The sequence below is a fragment of the Lindgomyces ingoldianus genome, assembly GCF_010093535.1.
Source record: "Lindgomyces ingoldianus strain ATCC 200398 unplaced genomic scaffold BDR25scaffold_13, whole genome shotgun sequence".
NCBI classification, from domain to species: Eukaryota; Fungi; Ascomycota; class Dothideomycetes; order Pleosporales; family Lindgomycetaceae; genus Lindgomyces; species Lindgomyces ingoldianus.
In genome coordinates, this window is record NW_022985174.1 from 1,138,177 (window position 1) to 1,161,296 (window position 23,120).

General features: G+C 50.9%; 5 protein-coding genes across 5 annotated transcripts; 3 read left to right on the forward strand and 2 right to left on the reverse strand.

The window, feature by feature from the left end:
• Positions 1 to 435: 435 nt before the first annotated feature.
• Positions 436 to 4,065, reverse strand: BDR25DRAFT_367679 (uncharacterized protein; the record flags this gene model as incomplete). Its single annotated transcript, XM_033697015.1, has 5 exons — positions 436 to 2,169; positions 2,218 to 2,392; positions 2,492 to 2,749; positions 2,799 to 3,353; positions 3,412 to 4,065. 5 exons carry the CDS (start codon positions 4,063 to 4,065, stop codon positions 698 to 700), a joined length of 3,114 nt encoding a protein of 1,037 aa, XP_033548660.1. The 3' UTR covers positions 436 to 697.
• Positions 4,066 to 5,100: 1,035 nt separating this feature from the next.
• On the forward strand, positions 5,101 to 8,706 carry BDR25DRAFT_342439 (WD40 repeat-like protein). Its single transcript, XM_033693722.1, has 2 exons — positions 5,101 to 5,645; positions 5,699 to 8,706. The coding sequence occupies exons 1-2, from the start codon at positions 5,396 to 5,398 to the stop codon at positions 8,227 to 8,229; spliced, it is 2,781 nt and encodes a 926-aa protein (XP_033548661.1). The 5' UTR covers positions 5,101 to 5,395; the 3' UTR covers positions 8,230 to 8,706.
• Positions 8,707 to 10,387: 1,681 nt separating this feature from the next.
• On the forward strand, positions 10,388 to 15,589 carry BDR25DRAFT_260387 (ABC drug exporter AbcA). The gene is made up of 2 exons (XM_033686648.1): positions 10,388 to 11,320; positions 11,369 to 15,589. The coding sequence occupies exons 1-2, from the start codon at positions 10,561 to 10,563 to the stop codon at positions 15,379 to 15,381; spliced, it is 4,773 nt and encodes a 1,590-aa protein (XP_033548662.1). The 5' UTR covers positions 10,388 to 10,560; the 3' UTR covers positions 15,382 to 15,589.
• Positions 15,590 to 18,585: 2,996 nt separating this feature from the next.
• BDR25DRAFT_367683 (uncharacterized protein) lies at positions 18,586 to 19,806 on the reverse strand (the record flags this gene model as incomplete). Its single annotated transcript, XM_033697016.1, has 2 exons — positions 18,586 to 19,582; positions 19,650 to 19,806. The coding sequence occupies 2 exons, from the start codon at positions 19,804 to 19,806 to the stop codon at positions 18,945 to 18,947; spliced, it is 795 nt and encodes a 264-aa protein (XP_033548663.1). The 3' UTR covers positions 18,586 to 18,944.
• Positions 19,807 to 20,708: 902 nt separating this feature from the next.
• BDR25DRAFT_303217 (NAD(P)-binding protein) lies at positions 20,709 to 22,838 on the forward strand. The gene is made up of 9 exons (XM_033689963.1): positions 20,709 to 20,840; positions 20,922 to 21,108; positions 21,169 to 21,195; positions 21,584 to 21,826; positions 21,900 to 22,087; positions 22,147 to 22,273; positions 22,320 to 22,376; positions 22,429 to 22,531; positions 22,584 to 22,838. Exons 2-8 carry the CDS (start codon positions 20,958 to 20,960, stop codon positions 22,515 to 22,517), a joined length of 882 nt encoding a protein of 293 aa, XP_033548664.1. The 5' UTR covers positions 20,709 to 20,840; positions 20,922 to 20,957; the 3' UTR covers positions 22,518 to 22,531; positions 22,584 to 22,838.
• The last annotated feature ends 282 nt before the right edge of the window (positions 22,839 to 23,120 follow it).

Consider the following 23,120-nt stretch of genomic DNA (forward strand, 5'->3'; position numbering starts at 1 on the left):
GCTGTATCATCATCCCTATCGTTTTTCGTCATTGTCGCAAGTGTAATAGGCTCTCGGTATCACAAGCTAATTCACATCCGAATCACATCCACATATGCGAGCAGGTACACATCGGGCTTGCTGTAGCAAAGCGGAACCGAAAAGAAGTCTTTCCCTATCCAAGAAGAACCCTCATACATCTATCTAGAGTAAGAGGCGAATGTAACTCCCGAGTAAATATTCCACTAACTTCAAAGTGCCTTGGTTCCAAGAAGAATTTCATCCCGTCGTCAGTCATCGCCGTCTGCTCCACAACCACCACCACCACTACCAACCAGGAAGAGAGAGAACAGCTAAAAACTCCATCTACATACCAAAACATACCCTATAAAAGAGACCTAGTAGAAATGAAACTGAAAATCCAGGGACGCTGATGCGCCGCAATTTGCTGGAGTCCTCGCCGGAGTCCTCGCTAGCAGTCATGTATACGGGGTGATAGATCCGTGTGCGCCCCGCCCCCACCGAACCCCCCCGCCTACTAAAGCAGACACATCCGCTCCGCATTCCATACAAGAAGACCTAACAAGTACTCGAATAATCCTGTTCGCCGATGAATGTTGCGTAGTGGTCCACCCATAGAAGTGAAGTATCGAACAGAAATCTCGTTTCCGAAACGCCAAAGTATGCCAGACCGTCCTAATGCACCCAACTTTCACCCTCATCGCTGACAGAAGAGGTCGATCTCACCCAACCCCCCGGTCGTGTTGAGATCCCGCTGCTGCTCCTTCCATGTCTCGAACGCTGTCTGCACGTCCTCGTCTGATTGTATGCTGACGTAATCGCTCTCGTCCAAGTACTTCAACTTCACCTGCCCTGTGCTCAGAGAAACGCTGGTCGACCGTTGCAGTTTCGCATCGATTCGATCTTTCAATGACTGGAAGCTGATGTTTGTACTCACAACCAACGTCATTGTGCTTCCTGCCGATGGGCAGTGCACTTTGACTTTCAGTTGTGTTGGGATGCTACTATTAGTCATATCTGGGCCTGGCGTTTGCGATGATAGTGGCGGAGACATATTCCGGGAGTCAATAGAAGCTGGGGTCATCGTGCGTTCGAACGAAGAAGCGGGGGTCATAGTCCTAGCTATGGGGGCATGACTGGTCTCTCGACGAGCTGGCCCACCATGGTATTCGGAATTTGCAAGCTCTTGCGCAGTTCGCTGCTGAACGAGCCGATCTCGCTGGATAGCAGGTGATTGTGTCGCAGCTCGTGGAGGAAGACCGTTTGGTGAGCCACTTTGGCTCCGATTGATGATTGACGAGTTGTAGGCGTAGTGTGTTGGAAAGGGCGGAACCTCTGGAACATTTGATTGTTGACCGTTAGGTAGTCGTCGGCCGGGACCGTTGGAGTTATGAATATCGGGACTGCTCGCAGATCGCAGTCGATTTTGGTTCATTATTGCTGAACCTGCATTCGGCGGTAGTGACGGTCTTTGCATACCACGACTCGTGGGGTAGGCACCTGGGGTCATGGAACCTTCGCGAGACATCGGACCGCGAGGCATGGCTGGGGCGGTGTAACGGTTATTGTCTTCGCCATAATAACCATTGGGAGGTTGTTGGCGAGGGAAGGGAAACGTTCCTGTTGAAGTCGTTCGGACAGAGGTACCAGACATTGGGGACTCAGCAGTAGGCGAGAAATATGAGTCTTGATTCCCCCCGGAGTTCGCAAGTTGCTGAGTGCGTAAGGTTAGCGCAGGCTGAGACGAATTTCCCATTGGGAAGCGAGGAGGAGGTACCCGCGGATCTAGGTTCTCCATTGGGGGCCCGCTATCCCCAGTTGTTGACCGCGAGCGCAGACTTAGGCTAGAGCCATTTGATCTCATGGCATAATTGTCATGAGGACCTGGATAGCCGGGAACGACGGTATCCACATCCTCGTCCTCGTCGTCGTCTTCGTGTTCAGCATACGGGTTCGTGAGCTGATGGTCTTGCATAGAGATGAAAGCGGTGTTTGAAGGCTGCGAACGGGAGGTGCCGGCGCTGGATCTCGAATATTCTTTCATCATGCGTCGTTGAGTGTCAACTTGTGTGGCCCATTTCTTCATCGTCTCCTCCGAATTGAAACGTATAATGAAGTTCTCAATACCTGGGTCACCTTTCCAAAATATTTGGCATGTATATGAGCCTACTCTCGGCTTAGCAGTCAATCGTGGAATTCAGCTTTCGGATAGCTCACCGGGCTTTTGAAGCGAGACAGTCTCTGTTACATTCTGCATAAATATTCGGCCTTTGAGCTGCAACTTCGGTTTCCCGTTCCTAGCCACTGGCTTATTCATCATCCGGTTCTTCTGCTTGTTGGGGTTGATTTCTTTGCAACATAGAAGGATCATCTCGAAGAGGTAAATCTTGTACTGAACAAGGATCTGTTAGTAAAAGCTCTAAGCGGTAACGGACCATTGCAGGAGCCATGATCCCATAGATACCTGATCTGTAAGAAATGTTCTACCCACCTCACGCTCCTCGTTCTTTGCGTTGACGCTTTCACCCTTCAAAACAGTGAATTGGCCGTAAAGGAGCAAGTCACCGAACCCTTCGATCCGATGCCCCTTCCAATCTTCGACCAAAGTCTTGAGTTCTTCAACGGCCTCGAGTCGCTCTTCTCGGTCGATGGCCGCGTTGGTGCTCTGAAGCACAGAAGAGGCGGCCTCTATTCCCTTGGAAATGTCACTTCTCCGGCCCTCGTCAAGGTCACCTTTGTCACGAAGCTCCTATTGAATGATTAGCGTGGTAGAAGCGAGATTTCATCAGAAAGCATACTTTTAGTAGTAGAGGATACTTAGCTAAGCGCTGAAATGGCTTCAAGAGGAACGAGGTGAGATGCGTAGGCGACTCTACCATCTGTTGCATTTCTGACGATCCGCCCGTTTCCCTTAGTTTGTCGAACTCGCGCATGGCGACCTCTTCGCATTTCTTCTGATTCGCAATGTACGGCTCATACACTTTGAAGGCATCCTTGTACAAAACAAAGAGGTTACCCCAATTTTGTTCGTCGGCCGACATGGCATTAGTTTGCTCCACGCGGATTAAGAATCGACGCTGGAAGTCCAGAAGAGCATTTAAGTTTAAGAAGATGTCATGAACACTGTCTCCGGTGATGACGCCCTTCTCTTCAACCAGTTTCTTAAAGGATTGCAAAAGCTCTAGATGCTGGACGTATGTTCGCTCTGTTTTCACCAACTCATCAATGATGTGCTCTCTTTGCGTCCTCTTGATGGTGGAGGTTGCGGAGGCACTATCGGCTGTAACGACTTCGGTGTTGATGATGCCCATCTGTACTAGGATATCTAGCACGCGATTCACTACATTGGTGACCTAGGAGGGGGGGAAAGTTAGCATGAAGTGATGATGAGCATTGGGTCATAGTGGTTACCTTGACGAAGCCGGTGGTGTCGTCGCCATACAGGTCGCTGATGATGAAGCATTCCTCGGACAGGAACTTGAGCTCGTTCACGCAGGCCTGGATGAACTTGTAAGATGCAGCTTTGGCCCGGGTCTTCTCGTTGACCCTTGCTTCGTCCACGCTAAGCTGGACCTTGGGGCCTAAGGCATTATAAATTTCCATCAGCGGATATCCGCGCCGGAAGGTCCTCCACAGCAGGGTAACAGGGTCGGCATCGTCATCGGCTTTGCTCTCCTCCTCGATCATCCATCGCTCAAAGCCTGGAATCGCACGCAAGCGCTGGTGGAGGTTAAGACATCTTTGAAACAGCGAGGTGTCCTTGTCGGCCCGCTTGTTGAGGACATTGTTGGAAGCTTCGACAGGGCCGCCGTTAACGGGGGTCGAGGTCGGGAAGACTGGTGGCTGCTGGCCGCCGAAGAGGGTCGAGGTAGAGGTGCCCTGTGTCGACTGTGTGTCCCGCGAGGTGCTGTGCGAGTAGCTAGAGTACTGGCTCTGATAGCTCTGGTGGCTGTTGGCGTGCATCGGCCCGGCGCTCGAGTTCATACGAGAGTGCGTGGTAGTCGAGGTGGGAGAGGGGTTGTGGGTGTGAGCTCGCGCAAGTCCGGAGTGAAAAGCAACCTCCATGCTAGTAAGTCATCTCCTTTGGTCGCAGGGTCAGGCAGGGCTTGACGGTGGCGCCAGAGCGCTTGGACGCTGGCAGGGTCTGAGGGGTGCAAGCGATGGTGGTGTGCGAGCAGTGTGGCAGGGGGCGACCCACGACAACGGCAGCGACGACGGTGGGCGGGCGCGATATTCGCAGATGACGAGCAGCACAGTCACAAGGAATGGGCGATGGAGGTGAGGCTGGGCTGCAGTGTGCGATGTGTAGTGTGGATGTGCAGGTGTGAGTGTGTGGGAGCAGTGGGCTGGCGGATGCACGATAGGGGTGGTGCCGTAGGCTCGTTTCATCGCATCGGCGCTCATGCGGCCTCAAGGCTAGCCCCACGTGACCCCGCAACCGAAGGGGGGGGGGCGGCTTCCAGCCGCTCAACGAAGCCCAGTCGTCGCCCTTTTTAGCCGCATCGCAGGCAGCCTGAAGAGACAACTGCCAGTAAGTCTCCCGTACATGTTGTTTTGTCGAGAAGCTTTTCGTGGCTGCTACTTGCCGTCCGCGCCGTCGCCTGCACCAGCGCCTCTCCGCATTGCATAACGTGGTCTTTCGATATCGAACAAGGTGTTCCAGATCCGCGCACTGGCCTGACAAATGCGAACGTTTCAACACGAGTGCGAGGTCCCACGGCAATTCAAACGTTGCAAATCCTGCTCCAAAAGGAAGACGACTCAATACTCTTGCACTTGATCATGCAACGACCCGAGATCGACACCCTCCGGGCCATGAATTCAATGCACATAATCGTGTCGTCCTGCTCCGTGAGTATCGCCGCCCTAGCAGTGAGTGTCGTTGCTTTGACAGCTGCTGCACTGGGGATTATGTAGACACTACGCAGCACTTCGTAGCCGCAAAGGCCGTTTTTCGAGGTCTGACATGGTGGTTGGAGAACGGTGAGACCAATGCGGGAGTAGCTCCCGACAGGCGCTTGGCAGTGAATGGCTGAGCATCCGTCCTCCGCCAGAACGGGTGGCTCGGCAATCTCCGCCCCCAGCCTTAGGCGGCAACGACGACAACAACAACGCGGAAGCCGTGCATCGTGAACATCACGGTCTCTCGCTTTGTTGGTGATTGTACACTGCGAGGTCTCTTGTAGTCATTCTGGTCACCCGGGGTGCTAACCACACCACTTGCTCACGTGGGCTTGGACCGCTGTCATCCTCGAATTCGAGGCAACACAAAGGACCCCATCTCGTGCAGCCTTCCCAAGGCTCGCACGCCTCTCCTCCTCCTCCGCTCCTGGACCCGACAGACTCACAACTTCCTGTCCGCCACCGCCATTCACTCCCTGCACGACTGCGCAATATGGCCACCCCGCTCAACACTACCACTGCGCAATTTGCTGGACCCTCTTACCTACAGGCCATTCGGCCGGCCTCGTCCATGAGCGCGAACAGATTCGACGAGGGATATTCAGAGGATACGCGGAGCCAGAGTGGAAGCGACTCCATAATGCGAGCCGAGTTAAGGCTAGGCGATGGAATGGGGATAGATCATGAACTGCAATACCCGCTCCCGGACTGGGTTCTAAACATGAGCGAAACAGATCGCAGCGGTAAGCGCTTCAGATTTGATTCAGTTGCTCAGGCACAGAAACTGACAGCTCAGACTTTGCATATGCAATCCTCAGGTCTTTACGAACATCCTCAATCGCCGCAATAGTTGAAAAACTGAACCCTCTCCTCCACCTCGACCCCGTCATTCACCTTCCACCTGAAATCACGTTCCAAATCTTCTCCTACTTAACACCCCAGACGCTACTGCGGGCATCCACCTTATCGCGCACATGGCGGACTCGGGTCATGGACAGCCCTCTGTGGAAGGTATTGTTTCGCCTAGAAGGCTGGAACTCGAACTTTCCCCAGGTCCGCGCATTCGAAGAACGCCAGAAGATGAGGAGATCAGAAACAAAGGAGCGCAAGACACGCGCACGTGGGGCGGAAGAAATGGACTACGAAAAGCCAACAACCAAGAAGCGCCTTCGCGAGAGAACAATATTCGGTGATGGAACCTCGTCTGACTCCGGAATACACAACAGGCTTGAGCCTTTGTCTCTCGATGGCTCACGCGATATCCTCCCTAGCTGGGGCGAGCAGCACGGCGTTGTTGAGGTAGACGACAGTCCGACAATCAAGGTGGAGGATAAGATGGAAGGTATCGCATACCACGACTCATCCTCGACTACAACCCCTACTGCAGCGAGTTTCCGTCGGATGAGGAAAGGTATCAATCAAAATGACGAGCCTGCAATATCCCCAACAGCCCCTAGTCCCATGGACCCGCCCATACGACCCTCTCTCCTTCTCCCCTCTTCCCCGGAGCCCCGAATCAACTGGCAGTATCTGTATAAACAGAAGAGGCGGTTAGAGGACAACTGGGATGCTGGTCGTTTCTCCAATTTTCAGCTTCCTCATCCCAGTCATCCTACCGAGGCTCATACAGAATGCGTATACACGATTCAATATTCCGGCAAATATCTTGTCAGTGGCAGCCGCGACAAGTCTGTTCGGATTTGGAATCTAGACACTCTGCGCCTGATTCACCCTCCCTTGATGGGACATACCGCATCCGTTTTGTGTCTGCAGTTCGATGAGCGTCCAGATCAAGACATTGTCATTTCTGCTGGAAGCGATTGCCGTGTCATCCTCTGGCGATTCTCCACCGGGGAAATGATCAAGGAAATCAAAGATGCGCACTCAGAATCGGTTTTGAACCTCAGGTTCGACGACCGGTACCTCGTGACTTGCTCTAAAGACAAGACAATCAAGGTCTGGAATCGGAAGGAAATTTGGCCGACGAATGACGCGTACCCTTCCTCAACAACGAAGTCGAGTGCTAAATTTCCAGCATATATCATCAACATGGCGCATCATGTGGAAAATCAACACTTACACTTTAAGCCGCTTGAGCCGTATACCCTCTTGATGACCTTGGAAGGACATGGTGCCGCAGTCAACGCTATTCAAATCCTCGAAGGTCAGATAGTGTCAGCATCTGGGGATCGAAGCGTCAAGGTATGGGATGTGCGCACAGGTGCTTGCCAAAGGACCTTCTCAGGGCACAGTAAAGGAATCGCATGTGTTCAGTTCGACGGCCGGAGGATAGTCAGCGGCAGTTCTGACGAAACCGTCCGCATATTCGACCGAGCTACCGGTGCCGAAGTCGCTTGCCTTCAAGGGCATGCAAACCTAGTCCGAACCGTTCAAGCTCAATTTGGCGACCTACCAGGAAATGAGGAGGAGCTAGAAGCAGAGGCCCGAGCTGTGGACCATAGCTTTTTCGAGGCTCAGAGGAAAGGTCTTATCACGCAAGAGATGTCGCGAGCCCAACGCAGAGCGCGAAATGCAGGTTCCCGAGATCCGAAAGCCCTCTTCGCCTACGGGGCTAAGCTCCCCCCTGGTGGAGGCGGTAGCAAATGGGCCCGGATCGTCTCCGGCTCCTATGATGAGACAGTCATCATCTGGAAGAAAGGGCCCGATGGAGCTTGGGTCAAGTCAAAGATTCTCTACCAGAACGAGGCAGTCAGGGCTGCCGGAGGCCGCCCTCGTCGTGCCGTTGCGCCAAACCGCCCGAATACAGTCAACCAGAATCAACACCAGCAACAGAATGCAGGCAATCCTTCTGCTCAAAATGCGCCTCCTAACTTCCAAGCCCTAGCCCAGCAAGCCCAAGCCCAAGCCCAGGCGGCCCAGTCACTAGCACAGCAAGCCCAAGCACTCCATGCAGCCTCACAGACAATGCAGCAGGTCAATCAACCCCCTCCCACTGCCACTGTCACTGTCAACACAACTACGACCCTAAATGTAGCTACCACTGCAAATCAGATGGCTACAACTAACGGGCCAGCGACTGGTGGAGCTTATCAGCAGCAACAACCACAGCAGCAAGCCCAAGCCCCGGCTCCTGCTCCTGCTCCCAACGCTGGCCCCCATCACCACCACCACGGTACCCATCACCACCACCACCCTTTTGCCGGCCCGCTAAATACCCAAGGCACCAATTCCCGCGTCTTCAAACTCCAATTCGATGCCCGAAGGATCATCTGTTGCAGTCAAGATCCGACTATCGTAGGTTGGGACTTTGCAAACGGTGATAAGGAGATAATTCTCGCCAGCCAATTTTTCGGAGAATCGGGATAGATCAGATGAACTATGTACAATTTATTCAAACCGCCACAGCTTTTCTCGGGCTGGATGGAGCGAGTGGAAGTCGGCGGATCGGATACATAACGATCCAGCGCCGGTCAGTCTAGGCACTTTAGGAGTGCGCACAGTACCGAAGAGAAACCCAAAAGTTCCAGTACAAACGCGCGTTCGTAGAGAGAATCAGCTCCTCCGAAGGCTGTTTTCTTACCCCGCTCCGATACCCTTCTATCTTCTGTACTGGCTTTGAGACGCAGAAGCAAGACAATGCCGCCCTCGTCTAATATCCATATTTCCTTTGATCCCGCTACAACTCAAATCTCCTTGAGCCCTATCTGCTATGTAAATATATGTAGACAGCTTCCCGCGGTTTCTTTCCTTGCTTGCGTGATGTTCTAAGTAGCTTCGGGCGTGGATATGGACATAAACGGCGGAATCCACTTTTTTCTTTAGTAAACCACATTATGATGAATGAAATATGTACCTCATGACAAGCTGCGCCTGGTTTGACTTAGTGTTGCCGGCTGTGTTGTGCTGTTGTGATTTGGGAGACGGGTCAACTCCGCTCCCAAAACGGGCATCCTCGATACGTTCTCTAGTGTTGTTGCCCTCGGATCAATGAGACGGCACTCCGCTTTATAAATCTCATAGTATCCGTGCTTGAGGATGCAGGAAAATGTCATCGGCTGGATTTAAAGAAGTTCCGAGAGTATAGATTTGCCCAGGACTGGGGGAGGTCTGACCGGCTCTTTTTGCGGTATCTGAAATTAGGCTCAGAGGTAGCTGCAGAGCTGAGAACCTCCGGTCTTCGGAAACACCTACCCTCGTGTGCCCATGAGCTCGGCTCCTCTAGGAAAGATAATGGTGCCAACCTTAGGCTGACTACTGACTGCCTTTAGATGCAGAACTTACCTATGTTCTCAGCATACTCCCGCTCGGACTCACCTTACAGTACGTTGAACCCCTCTAGAAGAGAGCAAAATTCCGTCACTTAGAACTCCGCTTATGTGGTGGTCATCGGTGGGACTTTTTTTGGGAGCTTTTGTCTGCTTTCAGATGCGGCCAGAGATGTTCTAATGGCAGTATATGCCCTCCTCAGAACTCGCCTTACGGCACTGAGGAGACTATTTAGATGACAAAGTCGGCCACTCAGAATTCCATACACCGCGTCAAGAAGAATAAAATCCAGAAACCCGGAAACTCTTTGTAGCGCGCCGGCCGGTCAGCCTTGTCCACGGGTGGCGGTTGAGGCAGGCGCTCACGTGCCACGGAACGGATGACTGACATTTCCGCCTGCGCTAATATTTGCGTGGCAAGATGAGCCGGGCGACGGTTGAGGGAAGGATGGCCAGAGGTCTCGGCATCGTTCATTGGAGGCATGCACCGCGTATTGTACGGTGGCTCTTCGCTGGAAATTCTGCGACTCTTTTCGTCCGGATGACGCAGATGATGGATCGCTTGAGAGAAGCTTCGAGGGGAGCAATCACGATGAAGGGTTTCATTACGGGGCATTAATTGGTCAACCATCAAATTGCATGCTCGAAAGCTGAAGCAGAGCTTTTTATCCTGTTTGCAAGAATAGCGAGAAACATATGCTTTACAGGGCTCGAAACAACAAAGCAAATTCCCACAGTTGTTCTTTTGCATCTCGATTCACATCGCAATGTCCCCCTATCGACTTCTGCTTTTGGAAATCCGGGTCAAGGCAGCTATGCTTGGCGCCAAGGGGTATAAATATCGTCGTCCTGGGTACTGCAAATGAAGAGGCGGCCATTTGTCCAGGCTTCTGGTGCGGTGTTATTTATCGATGACGAGACTCCGGGAACCGCGTACTTGTCAGTCCCATCATCGGACAAAAATCTGCAAAGCGACTACCGTTGGACTGGAAGCTTTGCGTGTCGCGCAGCGCAGAATGCGTGGGTGGAGTTTTTTCGATGATGTTGTACTGGGGTGTGTCTGATTGGCTTTGTGATTGGTCCCGTCCTCACAGGCCACATCCTACTTTACACCTGGGGTACGTATCCTTTGCCCGTCAGAGGTTGCAACCGAGCTGGCGTGTTCGGAGAGCAGCCCATCCGCATCCCGTTGAATGCAGGCCAAGCTTCGGTCCCGCCGCCGGCCTTGCTGGAATCCAAGCCGAAAGGTCCCTGAGGTTGGCGACTTTTTTATCTCATCGCTGCTGCTGCTGCTTAGGTTGCTCATCTTCTCCTTCCCTTCGCACGTCGTCACTCTTGAGTAAAAGTTTTAATTGAGAACCCCCTTTTTCCATTTTTGTTTCTTTCTGGTCTGGACTGAGCGATCGGTTTGAGGAGCTGAGCAGCCGGGAAGATGAGCATCCTAGGCAACTTCACGGTCAATAATGATCGTGAGGCCACTCACGTTGGTGTCCCTGCACCGGACCAGGTTCCACGACGTCCATCAGTCCAACACCATGTCACAGGCACAGCAGACTCGGAAGCGTCGACAATTGCAGCGAATACCGAAGGGTTAAGAAACGCTCATCCAAACAATGAACGCTCGGACCCAAAAGCATCTTTTACAGGCACCACGAACCAGAACTCCGAGGCCGTAAGCGATCTGGATGACGACCAAGAGTATGCGAGAAGAGAACATGAAGTTCATCAGTTGGCGAGACGCTTCACGGAGCATTCGGTTTATTCGACTACGGCCCAGAACCCGTTTAATGCTCCAGAAGGGTCGGCGCTAGATCCGAGTGGCGAGCAGTTTAATGCAAGGGCTTGGTGCAAGGCGATGCTGCATCTGCATACCGAGGACGACAAGGCATATCCTTTGCGAACCGCTGGCGTGTCTTTTAAGAGTTTGAACGTCCATGGGTTTGGTTCTGCCACGGATTATCAGAAGAGTGTGGGAAATGTGTGGTTGGAGGTAGTTGGCCTGGCGAGGAGGTTGATGGGCGTTGGCCAACGCAAGATCGACATCCTCCAGAATCTGGATGGGCTAGTGGAGAGTGGTGAGATGCTCGTTGTTCTTGGGCCTCCGGGATCTGGATGCTCGACTTTCTTGAAGACGATTTCGGGAGAGACTCACGGGTTCGTCGTGGAAAAGAGCTCTTATATCAACTATCAAGGTGCGGCTGTCTGTACCATTCCGTTAAGACGAAGCTAACTATAAATAGGCATAAGTGCTAAACATATGGCTAACGACTTCCGCGGAGAGGCAATCTATACAGCTGAAGTTGATGTTCACTTCCCTATGCTTACAGTTGGGGACACACTATCATTCGCGGCACGTGCACGAGCACCCCGCCATATCCCGGGAGGAGTCACCAAGTACGAGTACTCACAGCACATGCGAGATGTCATCATGGCAATCTTTGGCATCTCCCATACTATCAACACGCGGGTTGGCAACGACTACATTCGTGGAATTTCCGGCGGAGAGCGGAAGCGTGTCAGTATCGCTGAAGCAGCACTCAGCAAGGCTCCCCTTCAGTGTTGGGACAACAGTACTCGTGGATTAGATAGTGCTAATGCTATCGAGTTCTGTAAGACGCTTCGGATGGAGACAGAGATTACCGGAACCACCGCCTGCGTCGCTATCTACCAAGCTCCTCAGGCTGCGTACGATGTTTTCGACAAGGTGCTAGTCTTGTATGAAGGCCGTCAGATCTTCTTTGGGCGAACTACCGACGCCAAACAATACTTCGTTGATATGGGGTTCGATTGCCCAGATAGACAGACTGACGCTGATTTCCTCACCTCAATGACGAGTGCCCTCGAGCGCGTCGTTCGTCAAGGATTCGAGGATCGGGTACCACGAACTCCAGATGAATTTGCGCAGAGATGGAAAGACTCTCCTGAACGAGTGCAGCTCATGCAAGAAATTGAACAATACGACCAGAAATATCCTATCGGTGGCGAGCAGTTCCAGAAGTTCAAAGAATCTAGGCGCGCGCAACAAGCCAAAGCTCAGCGTGTTCAGTCACCTTACACTTTGTCCTACTTGCAACAAGTGTCGCTCTGCCTGTGGCGTGGGTTCCAGAGGCTGAGAGGTGACCCCAGCATCACGTTTACCCAGCTCTTTGCGAACTCCATCATGGCACTTATCATTGGATCCGTCTTCTACAACTTGCAACCCGATACCAACAGTTTTTACCAGCGCGCTGCTCTTTTGTTCTTTGCTATTCTCATGAACGCCTTCGGTTCCGCTCTCGAAATCTTAACACTGTATGCGCAACGTCCAATCGTCGAAAAGCACTCTCGATACGCACTCTATCACCCATCTGCAGAAGCTTTTGCTTCTATGCTGACGGATATGCCATACAAAATTTTAAATGCTATCACTTTCAACCTGGTTTTGTACTTCATGACCAATCTCCGACGAGAGCCTGGGGCCTTTTTCTTCTTCGTTCTAATATCCTTTGCCCTCACTCTGGTCATGTCTATGCTCTTCCGGTCGATCGCCTCATTGTCTCGAACCTTGAGTCAAGCATTGGCACCCGCTGCGGTTTTAATTCTAGGTCTAGTCATGTACACCGGGTTTACTATTCCGACAGACTATATGCTTGGATGGTCGAGGTGGATTGGTTACATTGATCCTGTCGGTTACGGATTCGAATCGCTCATGATCAACGAGTTCCATAACCGCCAATTCAAATGCATGAACTACGTTCCTAGCTACCCGAATATCGGAGGGAACAACCATGTCTGCGCGACTGTCGGGTCCGTTCCAGGGTCCCAATACGTCGATGGTGATAATTACCTCAAGACAGCATTTCAATATAGCCACGGACATAAGTGGAGAAATCTCGGCATTCTCTTTGTTTTCATGCTCGGCCTTATGTTCGTCTACCTCGCGGCTACCGAGTTCATCACTGCAAAGAAATCGAAGGGCGAGGTTCTAGTCTTCCGACGTGGTCACAAGCTACTAAAGACCAAGCCCGCGGATGATCTTGAGACTGCCGGTGGACAAGGCGTGGCCGTGGAAAAGTCCCAATCAGATGACATCGCTATCATTGAACGACAGACGGCTATTTTCCAATGGAAGGACGTATGCTACGACATCAAGATCAAAGGCCAGCCTCGTAGGATTCTTGACAATGTCGATGGGTGGGTCAAACCAGGAACCTTGACGGCGCTGATGGGTGTATCTGGTGCTGGAAAGACTACTCTTTTGGACTGCTTGGCTACCCGCACTACTATGGGTGTCATCACCGGAGAAATGCTGGTTGATGGACGTCCTCGAGATGAATCGTTTCAAAGGAAGACTGGCTATGTGCAACAACAGGATTTGCACCTGTCGACTTCTACTGTTCGAGAGGCCCTTATCTTCAGTGCGCTCCTCCGTCAACCAGCACATGTGCCTCGCAAAGAGAAAGAAGATTATGTTGAGGAAGTCATTAAGCTCTTAGACATGACTGAGTACGCCGACGCCGTCGTTGGTGTTCCAGGAGAAGGCCTCAATGTCGAACAACGTAAACGGCTAACTATTGGTGTTGAGCTTGCTGCAAAGCCGGCTCTTCTACTATTCTTGGACGAGCCTACCTCTGGACTGGATTCTCAAACATCTTGGGCTATTCTTGACCTCCTCGACAAGCTGAAGAAAAACGGACAAGCCATTCTCTGCACTATCCACCAACCTTCAGCCATGTTGTTCCAGCGATTCGACCGACTGCTCTTCCTTAAGGCCGGCGGTCAGACCGTCTACTACGGCGATGTTGGCGAGAACTCGAAGACGCTCATAGACTACTTCGTCCGCAACGGTGGTCCACCATGCCCTCCTGACGCCAATCCAGCTGAATGGATGCTTGAAGTCATTGGTGCCGCTCCCGGATCCCATACCAATATTGACTGGTTCCAAACCTGGCGCAACAGCCCCGAATACGAAGCCGTCCAAGAACATCTCGCCGACCTAAAGTACGAGCGCTCGCAACAAGTCAATCTGCAACGCACCGTCTCAGCCCAAAAGCGAGAAGACAAAGCAAGCTATCGCGAATTCGCCGCTCCGTTCGGAGAGCAGCTACGCGCTGTCACAATCCGAGTATTCCAGCAATACTGGCGCACGCCCTCATACATCTATTCAAAAACCGCGCTATGCGTCCTGTCCGCACTCTTCATCGGCTTCTCGCTGTATAATACGCCAAACTCGATGCAGGGACTTCAGAACCAGATGTTCTCGATTTTCATGCTTATGACAATCTTTGGCCAACTCGTCCAACAAATCATGCCGCACTTCGTCACCCAGCGTGCTCTTTACGAAGTGCGCGAGCGCCCTTCAAAAGCGTATTCCTGGAAGGCTTTCATGATCGCCAACATCACTGTCGAACTCCCTTGGAACACCCTCATGAGTGTCCTTATCTACTTCTGCTGGTACTACCCCATCGGCCTCTACCGCAACGCAGAACCCACTGACTCGGTAACCCTCCGTGGCGCCCAAATGTGGCTGTTCATCTGGACCTTCCTACTCTTCACCTCCACCTTCGCGCACATGGTCATCGCAGGCGTGGAAATGGCCGAAGAAGGTGGCAACATTGCTAACCTGTGCTTCTCCCTCTGCCTCGTCTTCTGCGGCGTCCTCGCATCCCCCACACAACTCCCCGGATTCTGGATCTTCATGCATAGGGTTAGTCCCTTTACATACCTCATCTCGGGCATGTTATCGACCGGCGTGGCGAATACAGAAGTACGTTGCGCGCCCAACGAATACCTCCATTTCGACCCCACGTCCGGCACCTGTGGGGAGTACATGGAACCGTATCGTGCAACGTTTGGCGGGTATGTGGAAAACGAACAGGCGACAGCAAATTGTTCGTATTGTCCCATGGGTGATACGAATGTGTTTTTGAAGAGCGTCAGCGCAAATTACGCGGATGCGTGGAGGAATTTTGGGTTGATGTGGGTGTATATTGTTTTTAATATTTGTGGCGCACTGGTGCTATATTGGTTGATTCGGGTGCCGAAGGTTAAGAAGGAGAAGGAGGAAGAGGTAAAGACGAGTGAGACCGTGGAGGAGCGGGAGGAACGGGAGGCCGGACATCAGGATGAGAGGGCGGGAAGTGAGGTTGAGGAGTTGGGGACTCGAGATGAGGGCGAGAAGAGTAAGAGGGCGAGTGAGGTTGAGCCTGGGGACGAGCATGAGCATGAGCATGAGCCTGTAGCTGCTGGAGGAGATAAGGCGGAGAAGGTATAGGATGGATGGATGGACTGTTGATGTGGTTGGTGGTAATACTTCGTTCTTTCCCGACACCTAGTGTCGATATTTCCTTAAGTCTTCGTCTCATCATAGAGCGCCTTTCTACGCAGGCATCAGTTACCACGACCGCCCTGGCACCATCTTGTCCCCATTTTCTATTTGTAAATCTTAGATTTGTATGTTTAACGCTAGACTTTTGAACAGGATTACCAAGACATTCATGGATCCTACAGCTCGCTCAAACATGAATTGTGAAACCTTCTTGCATGAAAACATTCTCATTAACCTAAAAGTATCAACCCTGTCAATCCTGGCTAAGTTTCCTCACATTCTAATATCCATCCCCCTACGCGTAGTTTCTGGTCAACGAAGGTTTGGTGGAGAGCTTTCACGGCACCGACAAAGACCTCCAGCGGCCACACATTCTTCTGCTTCTCGTCTACCCGTTTCAACATCAATACCTATCCCTGTCGCCTCTTCTCTAACTTCTGTCTTTAGGAAGCGAGAACCTGCATGCCAAGAAATACCCTAAATTTATATGCAACGCCTTTCACAGCTGGTAGAAGGGAAAGCTAGTAGACAGTATTAAGCCTAGGAGATAAAAAACAATCTTTCTTATTAAGGTACCCCCCAAAAATGCTATTTTAAAGCTGCTCTGACACCTGGATTTCGTCTGCACAAAATCCGAGCTAGGTACCTGTTTTGCCCGTCTATTCCCTTGAGGCTAGCAATTAGTATAGAATTGAGGTTTCCGAGACTAGGGAGTGCCCTGCCCCTTTCGCAAAGAATCTTTTAAGCACCTTCGTCCTACAGTACTTATAATACCATTTTTTTACACTTGATGAGCAAGTCTTCAGCTAAGCGCTTTAAATACACTTGTATTATCATTACTAGCCTTGCTATAAACTTTACCCCGAGCGTACCACAACAGAGACTTACGGGCAATGTTGAAGTTCAAGTGATTGTTAGCTAGACTGTTCTCAAACTCTATTAGCCAATTTTTAGGTCATGTATGATATGAGAGCTAAGGCTTGGCTGAACGCTCCAAGAGTTCTAAACTGGTTTTCTTACTACGTTCGTTTCTACAGTATAGTTATAAAAGTAGTAAATGTAAGGATTAGCCGAATATGAAAGTCTAAGGGGACTTTGATGCATGCCGGAGCAAAGGCGAATACTAGCATTGACAAAGTTTATTGTACTACTCCACAGGCTTCACTGGCGGCTGTCTCTCGAGAATATTGAAGTCCTGCATGATGGGTCAGAGTGACAAGAATAGTCCGAAACGGAGAAGGCTTTGGTGGAGGAAGTGCTTCAACGTCACGACACAGTGAATGAAACTTGGTTCATAGTTGGACAACATGCTGGCCACATATTTAAAGCATTTGATTCCGATATTCACATCCTGGTGGCAGCATATTTGTAAAGAGCTAAGACCAAATGGGCTCTTACCGGATGAGTCTCCTACTCTTCCCTACGAACACGTGGGGTATTCATGCATTAGCACCCAAGCCTTGCGCCACTCCCCTTTTCCCGAACCCTCCTTCCTCATCCTTCCCCAATAAAAGCAAGGCGGAACCCTTCCGACCCATGCTCTGCAAAACATTGCACACCGCTGACTAAATACCAGGCTTCCAGACTTCGAGACATCGGATCCGATCGGGCATTATGCGCCTCGTCCATACATCCTAGATATACACACGCATGGATATGACGCACTTACGGACGTACGCATGTACCCCTCTTCCCACATGAAGCCCTCATCGGAGAGTGGGGCTAGCGCTCCAGCTGCTTCAGAAGCGTTGGGGAAGTGAGGCGGAGGCGGGGATAAGGCGAGGGGAAGGGAAGAGAGCGAGTGAGGGTAAGGTGGAGTCGACAAGCAAGGTACAAGGAGGCAGGGAGTTGGTGAGATAGCAAGAGGAGAAGTTAGAGGATGTGACTGTGTGCGATGGCGAATAGTTGATATAATGGAATTGTGCTAACAATGGTTATCTTGGCGAAAAATTTGTACTTTGAGGGTTGGAGGTTTGGTGGGAGAGGGACTTGAATCAGAATTTAGATGAGATTTCCGTCATAAGGTTACTGGGCGATATACCCAAGGCAATGGCTGTGGGTTTCTCGCGCTGAAGCGTTTCTCCAGTTTCCAAGCTCAACGTGTCTTTCCTCGCTGCTTTGGTATGGGATCGGATGACTGACCATAAGATCTTTGATTTCTTACTGGCATCCATCTCATAACGAATAAAAGTCCCATGAGATCTTCAAGACACCAGTGCATCTTCCTTATTTCCGAGCACAAAGTACAAGTATACATGAGTTTAAAGTCATCTATATACAATCATCTCAATAACATCATACATGGCTATCTTCGTGAGCGGGAATTGCCGTGGTTCGCTTTTCAAACGCCGGTTGAGAGACTAAGTTTGTTGCAATTAGGAGAGATTGGAGGACAGGAAGTGTTGACGGCTAAGACGCTATGGAGAATACTCATAGAGTATAGAGGTGTGTTCGTATGAGAGAAGTTGGGGGACCTGCTGAGTATTGGTAGTCAAAATGCTTGGAGAGCGTTCGGACAGGGTAGAGCCGTGGTGTTGTTGCAAGCTGTATTCTCGTCGTCATTCGCAAGTACCACACGAGCCTTCTTCAACATGATGATATCTCCGAAGCGTCGAAGACGACGAGATCGAGTATTCGGCTCGCCGATGAAGTCCAAGGCAGACTCCTCGACTCGTTCGTATCGTGTTGGTGGCGGCAGTGTGGTAAACGCCCACCTGATTCGTACGAGGCTCGGCCGAGGACGACGCATAGGTAATAACATCAACGAGATGAATACCAGATCTTCCGGACGGCGGTGTGGTTATCTCAAGTTCCTTCACCCCTTCTATCGTGAGGCTCGGAACCCCCGGAACAACGAAGCTATAGTAGTCTCGCACAACAACAACCAATCTAGGAACTTTCCCGACTCGCAGAGCGAAGTAAATCCGAGCCTTCGGAAGCGGGATCATTCAGAGTGAAAGGGTCGGGGGTGCTTCGGCATCGCGCGGAACGTTGTTCCGTTGGGTCTTGATTCGTTGATTAGATAAGGCAGGCCATGCATTCCTTGGTGGGTTTGGTGCAGGTCGGTGCGCGGCGCGCCATTTGATTCCTCATGCATCCAAATCACACGACCGCTAGCGTCGGTGCGGCAATTTTTCGTGTGTTCACCGGCCGGCCGGGCTGGCTGAGGAACAACATGTGGTGGTAGATGGTTGACGCAATCCAGAGTGGCGGAGTTCTGCATGTGTTCTGCGTTCTGCGTTTGCGTTTCAGGAGGTTGAAGATCAAAGGCCTTTCACGGCCCCCAACATCCAAGTGGATGTACCAATCAAGTCCGGGCTCGTACAGGTCGCCTAATCTGTCTTCGGCGGAATCAAAAACACGGCGTGGGTTGATAGGAAGGTCGTCGCGTCATGGGTGTCAGATGAATACAGAATGCTTGGAGTGATTGAAGGACAGTCTTTGACCTGTTATGCACTGTTGGTGGGTTAGCGAGTATATAGATAGAGTGTGAGGTGGCACTGCAGGTTTCAAGGCGACCTGAACCGTTGGGTTGCGGGTGCAGATGCGAGGAACGAGAGGGCCTGACTGACGCTTGAGATGCCTTGTGATTGTCCTGTCGTCCTTCTACAATGTCCATATGAACCCAGAATGAAGAGATCCGCATTTGGAACCGGTTCATGAGGCTGTTGAGGCGGGGTTGGTAGTTGTTCAAAGGCTTGTTGTGTGTGCGGCGGAGTGAATTGAAAGTCTTCATGTCCGCCATGTAATTGAGGTGCAAAGTCTACGCTAGGTATCCACTGGGGTACATTCCATGATGCGAGATTCACCTGCGCCGGGTGTTCATAGATTGGAGGGTTCCAGGCCGGCTCGATGTTGGCAAATGGAGGTGTCGTAGCTGCAGTCGTGAGGAGGTGGTCATCGAATGTTGTCGTGGTTGCCAGCACTGGATCTATTACATTTTCGCTGGTTGACGATAACGAGTTGAACTCGATATTTGAAGAGAATACTCGATCCAGTATCGGTCCCGGGACGTGATATTCGGATGAGATAGATCGCGTGCGCGCTTCGTGGCTCGATTTCTGAGCCTTTGGAGTTAGTTGATCTGTCGAACCTTGATCTCGAATAAGTTGCTGCAAGTATTGCAGCTTCCTTTTGCGCTTTTCTCCTACAAAGACTCTTCAATTACTTTCCTGTAATGTAGAGGATGCGAGCTGACGAGAATGCGAACTCACGATAATTCCTAGAAGCTATTCGGTTCTGCTGCTTTCGAATCTCACTATTGACCTTCCTTGGTTTCTGGCCCGTTGACGGATCAATTTCCACGTCCCGCTTTGGTTTCCTTCCAGGTCGTGACGAAGAGGGTTGTTGTTGAGTAGTGGTCGATGTCATGACGCCAGCGGACGATGAGACTCTTGAAGTGAAGTGACGGTGTGAAGTGGAAGCAATGGCAGGTGAGCGCTTTGAAGAACTTGATTAGTGAAATACGACCTTGGCAAGGTTCTCTATTCAGGTTTATACCTCTTCAACCATCGAACCTCGGAGATAATTACTTACCTAGAATAAGAGCAGCTGCCTTGCGAAGCCCTTTTCTTGGAAGCTGAATAATGAAGACAAGAATAGCAACCTAGGAGACAACAAACAAAGGTAATGCTCGATCCCAAACGCACTTAACCTTAACCTTAATTCTGCAGCGGAACGGTTCTGGATCAGGGGCGTGCGGTGTCGAGATGCAAGTGTTTCATTCGTAGTCTTTTCTCCTCTCAAAGGCAATGTCAGGCTGTGACCGGAGGGTCGAAGTGATCGTATTAACATATACCGGAATAGGCACGCTAATCCCCCCAAGTGATGGCTTCAGAGATGAATCATCAGGGTTGGGGATGCTGGCCGAACATTCGTCCGAAACCGCACTCACGTGATGGGAGGCAGGTTGGGAGCGATGTTCGCAAGGGGCGGCCGGCCGTCCGCTCTGCGACGCGCATGATGCCGTTTTGCCGCTGTGGCGGAAGGAGGAGATCGTGGAGCCTTGTGGGTGGTGAAGGACAGGGTTGACGAGAGCTTAGGCAACTTACGGCACGACTAAGCCATTTTAGGGTACTGTTCGACACGCCTGTCGACATGCCGGGTTGAACGAAGATGCTTAATTTCCATGCTTGCTTGAAACGCTGCCCAATGATCTGACGCAAAAAGCTTACACACCCCTCACCTGTTTTACCGCCGATTCTGTCCCGTCACAAAGTGATTCAAAGCTTCGCGAATGGAAGTTGTTGCTCGAATATCTTCATCCGGATGTTGTTCGTTTAGCAAAGGACTTACAGTATCTCCATTTTCCCTTACCATCCCTTGTGTCGACAATGTTAACTCCACCGTGGTTCTCGAAACTCCGAGAATCATAGCTAAAGACAAGAGCATATAACAAGATAATGGTCAGTGTGGCAATGGATTTTCAGATCAGTCATCGAATATCTACGACCTGAACGCATATGCTAGCTGAAATTAATCTGCAGCGTTGAGACTATTTGTCACAAATTCCGACCGCCTTCATGTTTCACCGAGGGACCGTGTTTTCCTCCGATAAGGAGGTCATGCAGTCAGTGCTCAAGCGTCAGGTCGAGCAGTCAGGGAAGTTCCCCCCGGATTCGACTGCGGAGAGTGTAGCGGCAGTGTTGGCAGACGAGATCACTAGTAAAACAAGTAAGAATCTTACCTCTTCACTCAATGTGGGACTCTTGTGATTAACCCTGGAATCTGTAGTCATCATCACTGGCGTGTCCCCTTCAGGTATGTGTGTCCAGATGCTCGGCTGCATGCTGTCGCGTACTGTGGAACAATACCAAATAGAGATGAGATGATCTATTCGCACCTATTTCTGGGCTCAGAGAAGAAGTCAAGATGTTGCAGGCTCCTGACCTTCAGGTAATCCAAGCATAGTCTGTCACATGTGCAAGCCTATGGCATTGCATTTTAGCATAGATGACTAGAAAAGGCAAGGGTTTTCGCTGAAGGTAGAGGCTGCAGGTTTTTACAAAAAGTTACTTCGTATTAGGGCTTGACTCAGTTCCAGCAATGAGTTTCAGAGATCCATCCGCCGTGCCTCGGTATCCGTAGTGTGCGCCAACATGCTGTTGGACATATACTTAGATGTTGGGCGCAGCTAACACAATGGTAGGCCTTGGAGCTGAGGCCGCCCGTGTCATATTCAAACACAACCCAAAGCTCCTAATCTTAGCAAGCCGCAGCAAGAAGGCGATTGATGATACAATCGTCGCAATCGGAGGCTCGAGCGCTTCGAAAAACGTCAGAGCCGTCGAATTCGATCTCTCTGATTTTAAATCAGTCAGGAAAGCGGCAGAGGAGATTCTCGAGACTGCGCCAGCGGTAGACGTTCTCATCAACAATGCGGGCATCATGAGTAAGTCGTCCCCGGGTTGAGCGTTTGAAAGGTTAGAAATAGGCTGGTGAGTCGAGGGTTGATCATTCCGTAGTGTTGCCGGAGTTCAAGACGACTAAGCAGGGGAATGAGATGCAGTTTGGGGTCAACCATCTTGGGCATTTCCTCTTCACCAACCTTCTCATACCATCTCTTCTCCAGTCTCCCGCTGGTTGCGTCGTCAACATCTCAAGCGCCGGACACCGAGTGAGCGGCGTTCATCTCGAGGATGTAAACTTCAGTGTGAGTCCGAGAGTATACTGTAGCAATGATCTCCTCGCTAACATTTGCCTGAACTGTAGAACGGAAAAACCTACGAACCCTTCATAGCCTATGGACAATCGAAATCCTCCAACATCCTCTTCTCCGTGTCACTGACGCATAAGCTTGGAAAGAAAGGACTACGAAGTTTTGCTGTCGATCCTGGTGGTAAGTGAGACATGCCTGTCCTTATAAATTCTAACATTTCTTGAAGCCATTAACACCACGGGCCTCAACCTCGGTATACCCATGGAGAAGAAGATAGAAATGGGTGCATCCCACTATGCCACCCCTAAGCGATTGACTTAACTGATGTGGTGTAGGATGGTGGGATACGGATGGAACTCCCTCGGCGAATATCCCGGTCCACAGTAGGGGAGGGAGCATCATCTTATATTGTCGCAGCTTTTGATAAAAATATAGCTGGTAAGGCAATGGAAACCGAATGCCATAGGAGCCCGTACTAACTCCCTCCCAGGGCAAAGTGGCAGCTGCCTTGCAAAAGCTAACATCGATCCTACCACTGAGGCTCACGCAACGGATCCAGAGATCGCTGAAAAGTTGTGGCTGCTGAGTGAAAAACTGGTCGGGCAAGAGTTTCATTACCAATAGCTCTATCCCATATGATCGATTCGAAAGGGTGCGGGGAGGACTAAGGCGACGAATTGGCCTTGGAAGAATTCATCAGTGATAATATTACCATAGGATACTAGAGCATACCAATCAAATTTGCTGTCCAAATCCTTTCCTATATGCTAAGATACAAATCGGAGGACTCAATATGAGACTATCCATCAAACTAGTTTCTAGATTTGTGTTCATGTTTCAAGGGATGCGCTGCATGCACAAATTCGGGCCCGCTTGGAGTCCTGCATTACTTATCGTCCCAGACAGAGTGCAAAAGAGACTCCGATTCCTGAACTCGAGGTGTTGATATGATACCACGATCCAGAACTTCCATCCGTTAGTAAAGATGCGCTTTCTTCAAAGCTGAGTCGCTCGCTGCCTAGTTTCT

Excerpts from the sequence above, each read along its gene's own strand:
- BDR25DRAFT_260387 (XM_033686648.1), top strand. The coding sequence starts at position 10,561 with ATGAGCATCCTAGGCAACTTCACGGTCAATAATGATCGTGAGGCCACT. Across the intron at positions 11,321-11,368 it reads CTCTTATATCAACTATCAAG|GCATAAGTGCTAAACATATG; the intron begins GTGCGGCTGTCT and ends AACTATAAATAG.
- BDR25DRAFT_342439 (XM_033693722.1), top strand. The coding sequence starts at position 5,396 with ATGGCCACCCCGCTCAACACTACCACTGCGCAATTTGCTGGACCCTCT. Across the intron at positions 5,646-5,698 it reads GAGCGAAACAGATCGCAGCG|ACTTTGCATATGCAATCCTC; the intron begins GTAAGCGCTTCA and ends CTGACAGCTCAG.
- BDR25DRAFT_303217 (XM_033689963.1), top strand. The coding sequence starts at position 20,958 with ATGTTTCACCGAGGGACCGTGTTTTCCTCCGATAAGGAGGTCATGCAG. Across the intron at positions 22,274-22,319 it reads TTTTGCTGTCGATCCTGGTG|CCATTAACACCACGGGCCTC; the intron begins GTAAGTGAGACA and ends CATTTCTTGAAG. Across the intron at positions 22,377-22,428 it reads GGAGAAGAAGATAGAAATGG|GATGGTGGGATACGGATGGA; the intron begins GTGCATCCCACT and ends GATGTGGTGTAG.